General features: G+C 34.1%; 2 protein-coding genes across 2 annotated transcripts; both read right to left on the bottom strand.

The window, feature by feature from the left end:
- Nucleotides 1–846: 846 nt before the first annotated feature.
- On the bottom strand, nt 847–9,088 carry LOC130626050 (uncharacterized). Its single transcript, XM_057441160.1, has 3 exons — nt 8,974–9,088; nt 1,567–1,765; nt 847–1,097 (listed from the first exon to the last, which is right to left on the bottom strand). Exons 2-3 carry the CDS (start codon nt 1,741–1,743, stop codon nt 930–932), a joined length of 345 nt encoding a protein of 114 aa, XP_057297143.1. The 5' UTR covers nt 1,744–1,765; nt 8,974–9,088; the 3' UTR covers nt 847–929.
- A 5,484-nt stretch (nt 9,089–14,572) lies between these two features.
- Nucleotides 14,573–15,791, bottom strand: LOC130625084 (uncharacterized PPE family protein PPE62-like). Its single transcript, XM_057440162.1, has 2 exons — nt 15,746–15,791; nt 14,573–15,660 (listed from the first exon to the last, which is right to left on the bottom strand). Exons 1-2 carry the CDS (start codon nt 15,789–15,791, stop codon nt 14,573–14,575), a joined length of 1,134 nt encoding a protein of 377 aa, XP_057296145.1.
- Nucleotides 15,792–16,254: the final 463 nt, after the last annotated feature.

The following is a 16,254-nucleotide window of genomic DNA, read 5'->3' as shown; positions in this document are numbered from 1 at the left end:
ACTTCACATAGTGAACACGATACTAGGTTCTGCAATCTTAACTCGGATAAAGATATCAATTATTTCCTTTAGGTGTTGATGTTGGACTTTAATATAAAATTCAACGATTGCAATGCTAAACACGATCAAAACGCGAGATTTTTATACCAATGTATGAACATGTCAACTATCGAGGTCTATTATGTAGGAAAGTGTAGCTTCGTGTGCAGGAAAGTTTGTATCGGGGAATATAACACAGTGAAGCAGGCCCACCCGCGTAGTTTGCTATTGCTTTGAAATAATAACCCATCCTATTTAAGCATAGGAAAAGTTTCCCTGCGGTCCCACAAGTGTGTCACGGTACTCGCTATTTAGCCGTAATGTATCTGCTTATTGAGGCGCCAACTAGGCAAATAATCCGTAAATTAATACATTACAGACGTATAGTGTTTATAAAGTGCATTTTTGCCTTCTATGCATTAACATTTCAATAAAAATCCAAAACATGACAATCTTAAAAAAATCCATCTACACGATTCAAAAAACTGGGGAATGCTCGTTATTTCTTTATATCCTAAAAACGGTCCTGTCAATATGTAGGTAAAATCGGGAAAACATAGCCAAAAAAGGACCGCCTTAACTCACAAAGACTATTTGCTGTCCTAAAAAGTGCGTCGCATGTTTTAGAAAAAGAATACATTAGGCTACCCAGTACTACTGAGGGTAAATCGTTGGTCTCAGGCACCAATCCTTTAATTTTTGGGAAGATGATTATTTGATGAATGGTAAAAAAGAGTTTTTTTTCGAAAAGAAGGTCGTGGCAATCAAGACATTCATAACATTGAAAACGTGTATAACATTCAGAAATATGAGTAATGCGCAGCTTCTTTGTGCATTGACGATATCTCATTAACATTTCTAAATAATAACAAAAAAATAAAAATCACAATTTACATGTTTAATATTAAATCTACAACATGTTCAATGTCTGAAATCTTTTTTTCTCTATCACTCATTACTCTGTCCAGTAGTTGTTTTTTCATTTTGCGGTGTTCATCCAAGATTTCTTGTACCTCGTTTCTTTTAGCTAACATCCTTGAGACTTCATCTTTCTTCCCCTATAAGATACATAAATAGGTTCTTAGGTTATTATTTGATTATTTTCTTGATTATAGCTGACATATTTTTACAATCAATAACTTGTCTTTTAATGCACAATATTGACTACGCAGTAAAAAGTATTATTATTATAGACTAGAAAATGATCTATTGTGCACCAAAGTTTGTGGAAAAAGAGAGAATGTAAATTTATTGTTTGTAGCTAGAAGGTATTATAATCCCGCCCAAACTTTTCACAGAATCACTCTCATGAATAAGTTTACAACAGAAATTTGTTATTGGTGATGTCTGAAACATGGTGGATTGGAATATTTAAAAAGGAGGAAGCATAATATGTGGATTTAAATTAATCTTTGAAATACATAAAAGGTATTGTATTTCAAAGCATGTTATTATATTTGTCAGACACACCAAGGACTTATTAAAGTAAGGAGTTGAAGAAAGGAGAATAAGATTGGTTAGACTTACATTGTCTTTTTTTCCTTTTTTTGGAATGCAAAGTCTCCAGTTGAAATAGGAACAAGTCGTACCAAAGCTACCTCCACGTTTGACATACTGTCGTTGAATAGTGTTCGCCTTTTCTACGCTGTATCCGGAGATGGTATGTAAAAACAGCACCACTGCTAAAATTTGCAAGCAATCCATATTTCCTTTTTTATTACTGTATCTAAAGCATTATAAATACAAATGTGTATTTTTTCTAACCTATGAGAAGTTTTATTTCTTTTTCGGAAACGTAATTTCATTTAATTAGCTTTTAGGTCACATGGAAAATTTTCTTTCACAAAATTTCTGACATTATGACATGTACTATTTATAATACAGTCTGGCTTTATAAATTTGTCAAAAAATGTTTTTGAAACAAAAGTTGAGAAATGGTTTTTTAACTAACATATTTAGAGTCATGTGAAGCTAAACACTTTGTCATGTTAAAAAGATAAAGACAAAAAATCACTTAGCAACCATGATTAGAGATGAAGAATGGATGATTGTAGTAAAAGATTGTGTATATGGCACTATGTAGTGATATATCCACATTACATTTTGCTAGACTGGTTTCAACATTGTACTCGATCAATAGAAGGTAATCCACCCTAACAGCAGGTAATCTAGTTCCCTTGTGATCTGGTGACCAGTCCCTTAAAAGCAGAGTTAGTAAGATTATTAGTAAGAATGTAAATTTGTAAGCTAAAGTGTTGTTTAAACATTAACATTGTGAAATAATTATGATTAGATTTATTAAATATTTTTGTTGCTGCACTTTGTTTCGTTCAATGGCGTGTCTATGAACATAGTTAGATTGTAATTACGCAAAATAGATTAAGAAACAGACTAAATGTGCAAAGAAACTGAATTTCACACTAATTTTACAAGCATACACCTCGATTTGAAAACCAAACATATTTATTTAAACTTGATGCAGGATTGCGACGCCCCTAATCCACGACGTATTTAATGACTACCTGACTGATTCATTTATGAAGTTAATTCCGTTTAATTAAAACAGTCTATACCGATACTAATGCCAAGTTTCAAGTCGATATTTTAGTGTTGATTATGTTAAGACTTCTAACTTTAAAAAAGAAACAATGCGTTTTTATACACAGCTAATACCAAAATAACCACAGTGACTGTTTTAATATTCTTTTTAAAATTTCTAAGATGAAACATCACAGCGGTAAGCTGCTCAATATCTGCAAACATGTAACTTCACCGCGCGCTTTAACAACGAACGCGATGTCGGTAAAAACATGGTTAGTTATTAATCTTTCATCAGATTCTAAAAATTTGTAAGTTATGTATATTGCTTACTGAATTTTAGCAGAAAAAAGAGGACAAGAAAGTTTTATCTTCACACACATTAAACTAAAAAAATGAAAAACCTAAAATATGCAATTCATTTCAATAGATAGAAAGAGATAAGGAGCAGGAAAAAAAGAAATTTGCTTCGTACTTTCTTATTGCGTTCGTTTATTCTCGTTACTAACTTAATTGATCGTGTTAGCTCCTGTTACTTATTCTGAAGATAAGAGTTCATCTGCGCATTCTTTTTAGAATGAAGCAAGCATTATAAAAAATATTCAAGCAAACCATGCTAAAAAAGGCAAATGTATATTAAAGAACAATAAAAACCAGAATCTTCTTGTCAATTTATTCTAAAAAAATAGAAAAACCTGTCTCTTTTAATGTTTTTTTACCACAGTCCTTCCATTTTATGAATTCCTTACATGTTTCAAATTCACAACAGCAACAACCACAACATTAGCGATGCAGCAACGGTTGTTCACTCTTGTATTTTTGCGAAAATTGTACGTCGTAACTTTATTATTCTATCCAACAATCTCAGCGAAGAAAATATTAAAAATATCTTTTTATTTGGTTTTTTATCTTCTGCATGTATTCCATACATGCAGAAGAATCGCTATACTTTATTAGTTTTCACAATGTCTGCAACAGAAATCATGTTTTTATATTAAACGTGGTGCATGGTAACTGCATACCATGCACACTGGCATGTTCTTTGAAGAAAGATATCATATTATCAAAATAAATTTGTGTGGGAGCAGGAAAAAATTAGCTATCGAAGATATACTTTTTGTTGAAAACGGAAGGGAGGTGATACACTCCCACTGTTTTAATATGCAATGACAAATTTTATTTATAACAATAATTCTTTTTATATTACAGATAACAAGGCGTAAAAAACTGATCAGAGTTGTTGAGAAAATGTATACATTAAACGTGCTGTAAAGGCGGAAATAATAAACAGATGGGTATTTTTTTTTCAAAGCCATTATCTTCAGAAGGAAAACTAAGGATTAATACTTGTTATGGCTTGTTTTGTGAAAACATTGTGAACCTTTTTATTATTGTTGATTTTAAGTAAATCATAAAACCAGAAGAGGAATTTTATAAAACAAAATAAACATGTCAATCCGATATCACTATGCTTTTGTTTTTGTGATATTTTGTGAAAGTAATGATTACGGATTATAAACGCCATCTGATGTTAACGTACGCCTTTATTACACGCCTAAACTTTCAAATATAAAATATAGATATAGACTTTACATTGTAAAATTGGGAAAATACTAAGTAACTGCCTACTTTCTCAATAAAAATATAATATTATTCCGTCCAGAGTACGCAATCTTGTGCAATCCCCTAGGTAAATGACAATCAACCAGCATAAAAACCAATGCAAGGCAGATAATGTTCTCATTACTGAATGTTGACTGACAGATAATTAAGGACGCAAAGTCACCCTTGACGATAATTGCACCTTAGGAGCAAAAACGTTTGCGTTGAATAAGTCAGATTTTCAAATTTGACAGGCATCACCTATTCCGGTTAATATTAAGTATCTTTAAATATTGAAATGTTTTATATAATGTTAACAAAAACAAGCATTAAGTATACAGCAAACACCAAAATCCTTGTTTTGTCATTTTTTTCATTTTTATAACATTCGAAAGCTTATAATTTTCAACATTTTTAAAATAAAAAATATGAATTTTTAACAGGGAAAAGAAAAAAAAAAGGAAAAATGAAAACAGAATAATTCTTCTAAACTCTTCTCAATTTAATTTGTTTACAAAGTTTAAAACTCGATATCTCGGAAACAATTTTTGACCTATATTTTGTACGTTGTTAAGTGTTTTTACAGTGTAAGTATAAGAAAGTACAGCGTAGAAGCACGAAAAACAACTTTTCAATATAAATTCGGAACTAGACCTTTGAAACCAAAACGGAGACACCATTTTAGCATTTAAGTGGAGTAGATTTGAGTGGTGTCAGCAACGTGAAAAAAGGTATTCGATAATTTTATCACGATTTCACTAGGTATATACTCTCCTCTACAATCTTATTCAGCAGTTTATGAATTATAGCCAGTATTCTCAACATGGGTAATAGGTGTTTCTTGTGCAGTAAAATTAAATGTTGTAGGTCATTATAAGAAGTTTGGCGTGATAAGCGTTTTATAAAAATCTTTTCGTGTTTATGTAATAAGAAATTGATTATACGGAAGTAATGGAACATGAGTTCAAACAAAAGATTGCGGAAGATTTAAAATAGGAATTTGAATAGAGCTTTTGTTCAAACATTTCACAAGTTGTAAAATAAGAATCCTGCATCAACAATGTTGTACCTAAGATCTTACTATTTGTTCATAAGAATCGTGACTCAATATCAGTTAAATTTCCAAGATAAGATAATCAACAAAAGCGTGGACGTGAGAACTGAAAATAAGGGAAGATAAAGCCACATGATATATAAGTCGTGTGCACGTTATTCCTAAAAAAGTCTGCAACGACTGAAGATGACTTGAACCTTCATATCAAGGTGCGCCAAAAATGACAAAAGAGCATTTCATGGTTGGTTAGACTATTTACAGTTTTGACACACTTTGCAAGACCTTAGTACAGAATGCTGAGCTTTCTCGCGTAAGATTTTTTAGGGGCAGCCATTTTAAACCGACAGACAAAATACGGCTATTATTATAGAGACTAGTCGTTATCCCGTGGAAAAATCCACGGGTTCGCCCGTCCTTTAAATTTATCCGTGGCAACAAAGTGGATAAAAATATATCGCATTTGATATTCGTGTTTCCGTAGCACAATTTTATAACTCCGCTGGGGGTCCGCGCAGAGACAGACAAAATACGGCTTTTATTAAAGAGACTAGACGTCAATCCGTGGAAAAATCCACAAGTTCGCCGTCCTTAATATATTCGGCAACACGACTTTGTTTCGCGTACAATAGGACAGACGGATTACGGCTATTATTAAAGAGGCTAGCTAGGCGTTTAGCCGCAGATAAACAGTGTCGTACTTCTAGGTGAAGTGCTTTGTATCGTTGCTGACGTCAGCAACAATTAGCACATTTTAAGAATTTCAAAATTTACCAAATGACCTAAAAATAAAATCTTGTCCCAACATATTGTGACCACGATTGTAGCTAAGTGTCATGAAACATTTATCTTAACAAGTAAAACATATAAAAAAATCGTATACTTCAAAATCTGGAGATAATTAGATAAAAGAAAGTCAAAAATTGATCTTCAAAATGATCACCACTGGAACACATCGTCCATCAAACATGTTGCCATTGCTTAAACTTCGTGCTGCACTCATCAAACAACAGTTTGCACAGTGTGCAGAGGGGCTTCATAGTCTAAATGGCATAGTCAAATATCATAGCTTTAATGTAATCAAAACACTGCTTTTTCAGTAACATGGCGACAAGAGTAAAAGACTTAGCGCTACTCTGCTACCATTTTGTGCTTCAAAAGACACAACACGAATATTATTGAAATAGGGATGTTAATGTAATTTATGATTCTTTTAATTTGTTTTTTAGTAATTTCGCAGACGAAACTGTATAAAGGATCACATGATGAGATGTCTAGTCTAATTTATTTAATAAACATAAAAACAGACTAGCTTTTATTTTCACGATAATTCCCTGCCGATTTGTAAATACAACGCTTCGTTTAATCCGGTGCATTAATTAGAACTTTTAAAATGCATGCACGGATATCGAGATCAAGGCTTGATCTCGATATCTCGATATACCTGTCACAACATTTGAGTGTGAGCGCTCTTTTTCATCCATGAGAAAATTAAAAAGCTATACTCGCACAACTATGGTCTCTGACAGACTTAATGGACTTGCTCTCATGTACATACATAATGAAATAGTGCCGGATGTGCATCAAGTCATAAATAAGTTTGCTAAAGACAAAAGACGTCTTGAACTTATATAATAAATTTGAAATAAATAATTAGATACAAATAAAATACTTACCTTATGTAATACTATACACTTTAACTATATTTACTTTTCTACCCCACCTCTGCTACTTCTTTTTCCTTTCTACAGGTTCAGCTTGCTCTGGCTGATAGCACCTGTTCTAGGAGTCTCCTGTCAGGAGCTTTATGGCAACTTTTAACTACCTATTACGTTATTTTATTTCGTTTTATATCACCTCCACGCACTTTACCCCCGGGTTTAGCTTGCTCCTGCTAATAGTACCCGGTTTATTGGAGCGCTAACTGACTGTACTTGTCTGGCACACTAAATAATATATAATGTTATTGAATGTTGCCTAGGCAAGCTGATGAGCCCTGATATTGGGCGAAACAGTCTGATAATATATAATTCCTACCGTTGTTTTTATTATCCCCTAACTTTATACAACAAATACATTTTTTCAAAATTAACGCAAAAGAGTGGTTTTACACGTTAAAGAGTAAGAGGAGATTGGACTTTAATTTAGCCTGTTAACGCTTTAGAATGCCGTAAAAAGCAAAAACTTCCGGGACTTCGCCCCGTACCCCATTTGGGGGGCTTACAGCGCCCCCCAAAACCCCCAGCTGTTTTGGCGCGCAGCGGTTTGCTACGCAAACGACTGCGCTTTTTTGCTTCGAAAAATTTGTGACTGACATAAAATAAATTCTATATCCGCCCCTGCAAGCCATATTTTATTTTTAAACTTTTAGCAGGTATTTTGTACAACGAGGAAATGGTTAATTGTTAAAAAATAGTTTAGTTAACACAGACAACAGATACAAACAGAAGGAGGAGGCAGCTAAATAATTTATTGTTTAACACATTTTCCTATTTCATTGTTTTCTATGATATTTTTTACATATTGTTAAAACAGACGGCCTGATATTTGATTAGTGCAGATAACAAATTATAAAAAAATCTCTCAATGTGTAAATTGAAAAAATGTAGTTATTTTTTGTAACTGTAATGGTTAGGAAACAGAAAATGTTTTATTTCTTAAGTTAACCACCAAAAAAGTTATAGAAAAGAGGAACTTTATAAAACCGTATTGAATGGTCTGTTTCCAGCCATGAAATTAAAACAATAGATATCGACTTGTTTTGATATGAAAAAAAATCATTAACCTTTTCCAGACAAAAACAACATATCCAGTTTTTTTAGTAGACAATCTGCAGCAATTCCAGTTTAATAGCTAACACGGTGTTCAATTATGATCGACTATGAGGGTTATTTTTTCAACTAATAATGTTATGTGGGAATTTATTCTTGCTAGCTTTGCGGGTAATAATAATAATAATAAATAATAATAATAATAAATATAAATATAATGGAATTCGACTTGCTGAGCCCTACAAATCGTCTTTTAACTTGTCCGTATGCTTTTTAATATGCATGCTAATACACTAGTTAGGATAATATCACTGTGTGTTTTCTGTTTACCAACTATTTACGAGGAATCCTTTACCGAGGCGTGCCCAACTCAGTGTTGGGTGTAGCTCTAATTTTACATCGCCTTGTTCTATGACACATCTGAGCCAATCCGGGTAGCTGGGCAACCTTGCTTTATACGATCATGGCTTTGGTGCTATATGAACATTATATGAAGTTTCAGGCGAGGATATTAAAAAACAGATTTACGATTGAAAAAGCAGCGTTACATCTAAGAAAACTAATTCGGGAAAGGTCTATTGCGTCATAGTTTTGCTGAAATTTTTATTTTTAACCAAGATGTCGATTTAACAAAGCGTGTTGACTCGTTTTTCGATCGACCACATTTTATTTCTTATGATAACTTCCTTATCAAAGCGAGATCGAGACAAAGCAAGCCAATCCGGGAAAACTTGGATTTTCCCTATTTGTGTGATCAGCACCTAAGTGTATGCATCATTATATTAACTCATCTACTATTCGAGCAAAGCAAATTTCTTAAATAGGGCTGCAGCTTACTAGCCACCCCAAACCTTCCTGCCACCCCAGCCACCCCTCCCCCCTATAACAAAAAATTACAAGTACAATACCAGTGCAAAGAAACTACCAACAAATGACATGACAGAGATGTCTAACAAAAAAATTGTGTCTTACTTGGAAACTGCTTAATGCTCAATTCAACTTCTTGACCTTGCTCATATAATGTTCCGACACATGTTGAGTTTATGCATGTGCTAGTTAAAGGAAAGAAGCAGTGGAGGTTCACAAACTTATAAATATTTTATCTCACAGAACATTTTTAATCTTTTCTAATAATAACCGTCTTCTCTTATCTTCATTTATATCTGACAAACACCCTGCTGTGATATGTGAATATTTTCCTATTGTGTCGTCTAATTATATTGACAAGATCTATTTTAATTTGATCTTGTTCAGCCTACAAATTATCTGCAGATAAAGGGAGATTTCATCCCTTTTGATCTGAAAAAGATAAACAACTAACAATACAGAACATGATGAAACAATGCTGTCGCCCACAACAATGGATACAGAATAAAGGACAAAATATGTACCACCTACATAGCTTGATCTATCCTTATGGAATCTTGTTTGCATGTAAGTTGTTAAACATTAATTTCTAATTTGATTATTTACGTGTCATTTGCCTTTCAACGATTTCTTAAATTGTAATTAAATACGTATACCAGGGCTAACTATAATCTAGATAGCTTTTGCAAATGGTACAAATCAGAAGGTTTCATTAGCCGTATTTATACTGAGACGAACTAATCGCCTGAGAAGATCAGACTCTCAGACAGCATGAATACAGCACAAAAATTAACAGTCGATGGAATTTTCGTCATTTAATTCACATCTCAATTCGTCTGACGAATCGATGGACGAATTGGAAAGGTTATGTTGACAGAATTAAAATTGCATCAATATAAACAACAAATCCTTTCGCAACTGAGTTTAATTATCTTTTTTTTTTAAATGTATAATGATAAACTTCACAGAATGATTATGGCACCAAAGAAAACTGTTTTTTTAGGTATCAGTCGCGGACGGCGAAACAAGGTTTTCGAGGTTTATCCTATAAAACCTTCACTAATGGCTTTTTTTTCGTGGTGGTTTAAAAAATTGTTGATATAAAGAGCAGTCCTCCATGATGGATGTTGGTTGTCGTGTTTTGCGTTCAGTGGCCTGTGGTTCTGTGTTTTATGTGTATCTCGTGATATATATCATAATTAATATGCTGAAGTGGAGAGTAAATGTGATGTCTTACTACATACGTGTTTTTTATCACTCCTCAATATTGGTATGAAACGATTGAACTTGTTAGCGCAATGTAATGCGTTCTGTCTGAACTACTTCCGACTAACTTGTGTTATTTTGCCATTTCTATTCAAACTTCTTAAATTTTCTGCCTGTCTTACTATTTATGCCGTATGATTATTTTTTTTGTTAAAGGTTCGACTTATTATTACCACTGGTTGTTTATGCTGTCAAACGTATCGCCTAAGATGAACATTTCAAGTTCTTAGACCATTACTTCGTCACAGTATTAATACGGCTATTACTATGACGGAAGTATACAACTTAAGAATATTCTTTTTCATCATATCACTGAAATACGTATTAAAGGCGCAAGCTCTGACTGTATGTAACCCTTCAAATTTTATAGCCAGCCATATTTAGAGATTTCCGCCCTCTTGGATGGTAACCATAGTAACCAGCATGGCCGATGTGGGTATTTTCGCATTCACACAATACAATACTTTCAAGTCGCTGTCAGATGAAAAACATTGGACCAGAATAAGCAGAAGAAACAACACAAAAATGCATATGCAGAAAAGCTTTATTTTCATTTTGAAATCATAGCAAATAACAAAAAACAAAAACAACACTTTTGACAAAGACAGGATTGTATAAAGATTTTGTTCTAGCCAGCTACTTAATATTTAAGTGTTTACGTGATAAACAGGTAAAAAAACAAACTCACAATACACCAATCTGCAAACAGGAAAGAATTAGCACTGATTGCGCACAAACAATTGCTTAAAAAAATATTTGCACCCCTTTGATTTAAAATAAACTATAACAAAACAAACACTATTTCTATTTTTGTTGTAAAATCATTGCGTTACTCGTTACGGTATGATTTCAGGCTCAAACTGTCAAAATGTTGAATCAATATCGAAAATGCTTTATAGCTATTATCCGATAATTGCAATAAACTAATCTGTGGCCCGTGCAAAAATCCACGGCTTCGCCCGTTCTTTTTATACATTGCGTGCCTCTCACTATTTGCGGTACCATTTTGCGTGACAGACAGACGTATGCGGGTATTATAATATTTTTGACAAAACAAAATCTTGAAAAACAGATAATGTAGCTACATTAGACATATATTTACATATACAAAAGTCATTCTCACCATGTTGGTAGAACCACAATATTCCACACCTTCCAGCATTACAAGTTCTTTAGTACATATCTGAAAAAGTTTGAGAACATCATAAAGTCTTGTCAAAGTTTTCCTTCCGAAGCTAGTTTACTCATTTTCGGCCTTATAACACGTTAAAAACAATTACCATCAGTATTCAGAAATTGTCGACTACCAGAAGCTTTAAATCTACAAAAGTAAACGTATAAAGTAATGAATACACGTCAACAAGTTGTTACACATTTTAAAGCTCTTTTACATCAGCTGGCTAGCTATTTCATCTCTTGTGTTGTTATGAAATGTCTTGCTAACGCAAATAAGAAGGAAATCTCAGGCAACACAAAGCTCTTTTGAATTTGTTTAATGTAACAGTACACATCTTTTTATTGGCATTTGCTAGCACAGCAATACAAAGCAATTACTTGTTTCTTACTTTGAGATCAATAAAATTATAATAAACAGCTTTACCTCGAAATTAATACTACGATTTGCACCAATTCAAAGCCACGACTGATTTTCTTCTGCATTTAAAGGCGATACAGGAAGAGAACAAATGTTCTTTATTAATATTTCTGCTGAATAACTTTTTCTCAATCTTCCGTACTCGTACATTCCGAACTTAGGAACTTTCATTTACTTAATCAAGACTTAAATTTTCGACAATACCATTGTCTTTTTATTGTAGGTTAGTACAACACGAGTTCCTCGACACGGCAAAAAATTAATTCAGAGAGAAATCAGAATCAAAGTCATGGTTGAAAGCTCGCCAAAGTTTGCCGAACCTATTAACCAGTACAGGTGCCGCTACAAACCGCAATGGATATCAATCCATAACGATAACAAATGGCATTAGGCTTTATATTAATATCGTGTAATGTATAATGAAAGGTTTTTTATATATTTAGTAGTCGTTAGCGTGTTGTGAATCGTAGATAGCACAAAAAGAAGCGATTTGACTACCTAACTGCGGTTATTGGAGACTAGTTTAAGCCCATGGAAAAACCCACTGCTCAGATTTTAGCCCATTAAAGGTATATCCTGCACCGTTTAATCGTGCATCCGTACACAAGGTTCGCTACAATTTTGGACACAATACAGCTATCGGATCAAATTTCCTCCCGATCGTGTGTGTTTATGCTATATTCTTCACTTTGTAGCACTGGATGCAATTAAACCTTGTTTCTGGAATACTTTTTATAAATAGAGGGCAACCTGGGAACGAGGTTAAGGACACTAACGTTATTCTTGATTGATAGGATTGATAGATTTAATTCATCATTTGCTACAGTTGGTTTACGACTTCGTCCACAGGTCTTAAGCGTAGTTTTAACATTTCATATATCACAATGTGTAACTTGATGATTGGCTCATATTGAGACATTTTTGCAATAACCATTTTTTGTTGCCCAAACAGCTGCATTATTTGCTAAGTGTTTGTTCTATAGCAATGTTCCTAATTATCTCTCTAAAATATAGACATTAGCACGTACAAAATGAATTTGACATATTTTCTAAGTTGCTGAGTCAGCAGAAATTTCTGGCTGGAAATGTATAATAAACAAAAAAAATCTGCTTTTAAGTTCTCCAACTTTTTACAACCATATGATTTTTCATCAGCTTTTGTTTTTGAATGAACTTTGGGTTAATCACGCGGAAGGGAGATCTTCTTGGTAGCCTTTAATACCAAACCGACCCGCTGGACGGACAGAAAACGAGTTATATTGAAGGAGATAATTACAAATTTAAGTCAGAATGTTTACTGAAATACATAACATGCCTGATTTCCCGATGGATGCGATAACATTTTCTAAACCTTAACAAAAAGTAGCTATTTTCGGTAAACTTTATTTTGTTGATAGAAAACATATTTTTATTGACAGAGAAATGCCAATTGCAGTTATTTATGACTGAATCAAAAAATATAACCAATGTAGAAAACTTAAAAACATGGCAATCTTGCATAATATCCTGAGTAAATTTAGACAGAAAAAACTAGCGAAATATTTTGCTTGTGATGGAAACATTCCCATCGAAAACCTTTCTGAAGCGTTTGTGAAAAACTTTGTGCGTTTAACTGTGGATCTCTAAGTCAGATTTGCATAGCCTGGCCCTATACTATCACTATCACATAGACAAGAATATGGATTTTGGTTCGTGCAAACCTGTTCGCAAAAAAGATAGGATTTCGTTTTTTTAGACTTTGATGTTACTGTCGTAATTGTTATTTGGATCAAAGAAAAAAAACAAAGAATTTTGAATGTGGTAATTGCTGCTTTCACGGATAGGATATTATGCACTTAAGCAATTATACCATCAGAAAAACATAAAAATGGTAGTTAGTGCTAGAGTAAAAACACAACTGCAATGATATTGGAATTAGTCTTTCACCGCAATAGTTTGCTATTCTTACACTGTAGTTACATTGAATGTACAATTTATATCTTTTTATCCACGATAATCCGGCTTGTATTGTGTGTTTCCATACAACTTGCCATTGTGGCATTTATAATCACTTGTGCGATAGATTGAAGATCCACAGTAATCATAGTAATCTCGCTTGTACATCCGTTCAGCATGACAGATATACAGCTTTCTTTTAAAGATAAGTCCACCACATAGTCCCCATACTGATTTGTTATAACACCGTCCACTCCAACAAATTTCTGTACTTCGGTTGCAAACATTGTTTGCGCAGGCTTGGTATGCTCTTAGATTGTGGCATTTTCCTCTGAAACAGAATTCATAGCCTCGTTTGCATGCGTTCCATTTACAGATAAAATACACACGTCGAAGGTGGCAGGCTTTTTTCAGACAAAATTCACTCTTTTGTTTGCAGACAGTATTGCCGCAGATGTTGTAGGCACCTCTAAGATAACAGTTTCCTCGAAAACAAAATTGACTTTTTCTATTGCAAAGGTTATTGCCGCAGATACCATAAACACCTCTAAGGTAACAGGTTCCTCTGAAACAGAATTGACTTTTTTTGTTGCAGATATTATTGGCACAGATGCTGTGAACCCCTCTAAGGTAACAGGTTCCTCTGAAACAGAATTGACTCTTTCGGTTGCAGACGTTCCGGTTTCCACATCCTCGGTATACGCTTCGGGCATATAGGGTTCCTTTGAAACAGAAATGTGTTCGAATGTCATAGATGGCGTTACCACAGGTTCGGTAATATATTTTGATGTAAAGTTTTCCGCTATGGCAAAGATGTGTGTTGACATTGTATCCATATCCTCCACCTACATAAAGAATAATTTTTAATGGACATAAGCTATTATTGATAAATAATATGAGAATATATGTTTATAAAAAGTCAAATATCGTTGTGTTCGAAAATTTAGTTAATAATAAAGTTTTATATTTTCTAAAATAATACATTATCGGTGCAGAATCATCTTTATTTCTATTTCTATTTTGCATCATAAAATACGTACAGTTATGTTTAAGATGGCCTCCTCCGAGATTACTACCCTTTGGGTGACTGCTTCCAAGATGCTTGCTTCCAACATGTCTGTTTCCAGCATGTCCACCTCCAAGATGACTTCCTCCAAGATTTCTTCCCCTTAGATTACTGCCTCCAAGATGTTTGCTTGTAACATGTTTGTTTTTAGCATTTCCATTTCCAAGATGACCTCCGCCAAAACGACCTCCCCTTAGATGGCTGCCTCCAACATGCTGGCTTCCAACATGTCTGTTTCTAACATGACCACCTCCAAGTTTTCTTCTTCGAAGATGGCTACGCCTTGCATGACTGCCTCCAAGATATCTGCTTCCAGCATTTTTGTTTCTAACATTTCCACCTCCAAGATTACCTCCTCCAACATGGCTTCGCCTTATATGGCTGCCTCCAAGATGCCTGCTTCCAACATATTTGTTTCTAGCATGTCCACTTCCAACACGGCCTCGTTCAAGGTGACTACCCCTTAGATGGCTGCTTCCAGCATGCCTGCTTCCAACATATCTGTTTCTAACATGACCACTTGCAGGATGGCCTCCTCCAAGATGACTACCCCTTAGATGGCTGCCTCCAAGATGCCTACTTCCAACATATTTGTTTCTAACATGTCCACCTCCGAGACGGCCTCCTCCAAGATGACGGCGTTTAGCATACCTGCTTCCAACATGTCTGTTTCTAACATGTCCAGCGCGAAAATGTCCGCTTCCGTAATGCTCGCTTCCAAAATGTCCACTTCCAAGATGTCTTCCTCCATAATGTCCACTTCCAAAATTTCTGCTGCCAAGATTTCTGCTTCCAAGATGTCCTGACTTATATCCAACGCCAGTGTAACCGTAACTTGGATCTTCTACGTTCGCCTCATCTTCAAATTGTTCTTCAGCAAGTGCTAAGGCACTGATACCAACAAACGCTATCAAGAAATGCAGCTTCATGCCTAGATAGTAAGAAATATTTCATAAAATCTTAACATAGCTACGCCAAAAAAAATAATAATAATAATTTGCTAAAAACGTTGGTACCTTTTGATTGTTCAGTGTCTGTCCTGCAATGTTTGATTATAAGCATTCGCTATTTTTTATAGCTAAATGGGTGAGTAGGTGTAGGCGAAGAAAACGTGTTTGGTTAAGCTTAATACCGAGTACAGCATGATGTTACGTAATAAACTAATGCAACAATGGCGTTAAATATACCTTTAATCGACTGTCAATATTAAACATGTAAAAGACGTTCCAAGTAAGCTGCTTCTGTGGTTATAGGCTGTTAATTAAGTATTATTTTGCTTTTAATGTGTTACATTAAAAGATGTGAACGAAGACTATCTATTTATTATATTTATTTAATATTTACATTCCAAACATAAGTTTTGTATAGTCAAACAAAAATGGGCGTTAGTTGCCCCCCCCCCCCCATTCCCTTCCACTGGCATAATAAGGTTAGAACACTATTAAATAATTACAACAATTTTGCTTAAATTATAGCTACTATCTGCCATATCTTTTAACGACGTTACCATTTTTACTAACATTAT

Source organism: Hydractinia symbiolongicarpus, chromosome 14 (assembly GCF_029227915.1).
Source record: "Hydractinia symbiolongicarpus strain clone_291-10 chromosome 14, HSymV2.1, whole genome shotgun sequence".
NCBI classification, from domain to species: Eukaryota; Metazoa; Cnidaria; class Hydrozoa; order Anthoathecata; family Hydractiniidae; genus Hydractinia; species Hydractinia symbiolongicarpus.
Note: the sequence above shows the minus strand (reverse complement) of the source record. Positions and strands in the feature narration are given on the sequence as shown.

What these genes read in the sequence shown, in the direction of transcription:
- LOC130626050 (XM_057441160.1), bottom strand. Translation starts at nt 1,743, where the DNA reads ATGGATTGCTTGCAAATTTTAGCAGTGGTGCTGTTTTTACATACCATC. An exon ending in AAAAAGGAAAAAAAGACAAT is followed by an intron (nt 1,098 to 1,566) that starts GTAAGTCTAACC and finishes TGTATCTTATAG; the next exon opens with GGGAAGAAAGATGAAGTCTC.
- LOC130625084 (XM_057440162.1), bottom strand. Translation starts at nt 15,791, where the DNA reads ATGCTTATAATCAAACATTGCAGGACAGACACTGAACAATCAAAAG. An exon ending in AGACACTGAACAATCAAAAG is followed by an intron (nt 15,661 to 15,745) that starts GTACCAACGTTT and finishes CTTACTATCTAG; the next exon opens with GCATGAAGCTGCATTTCTTG.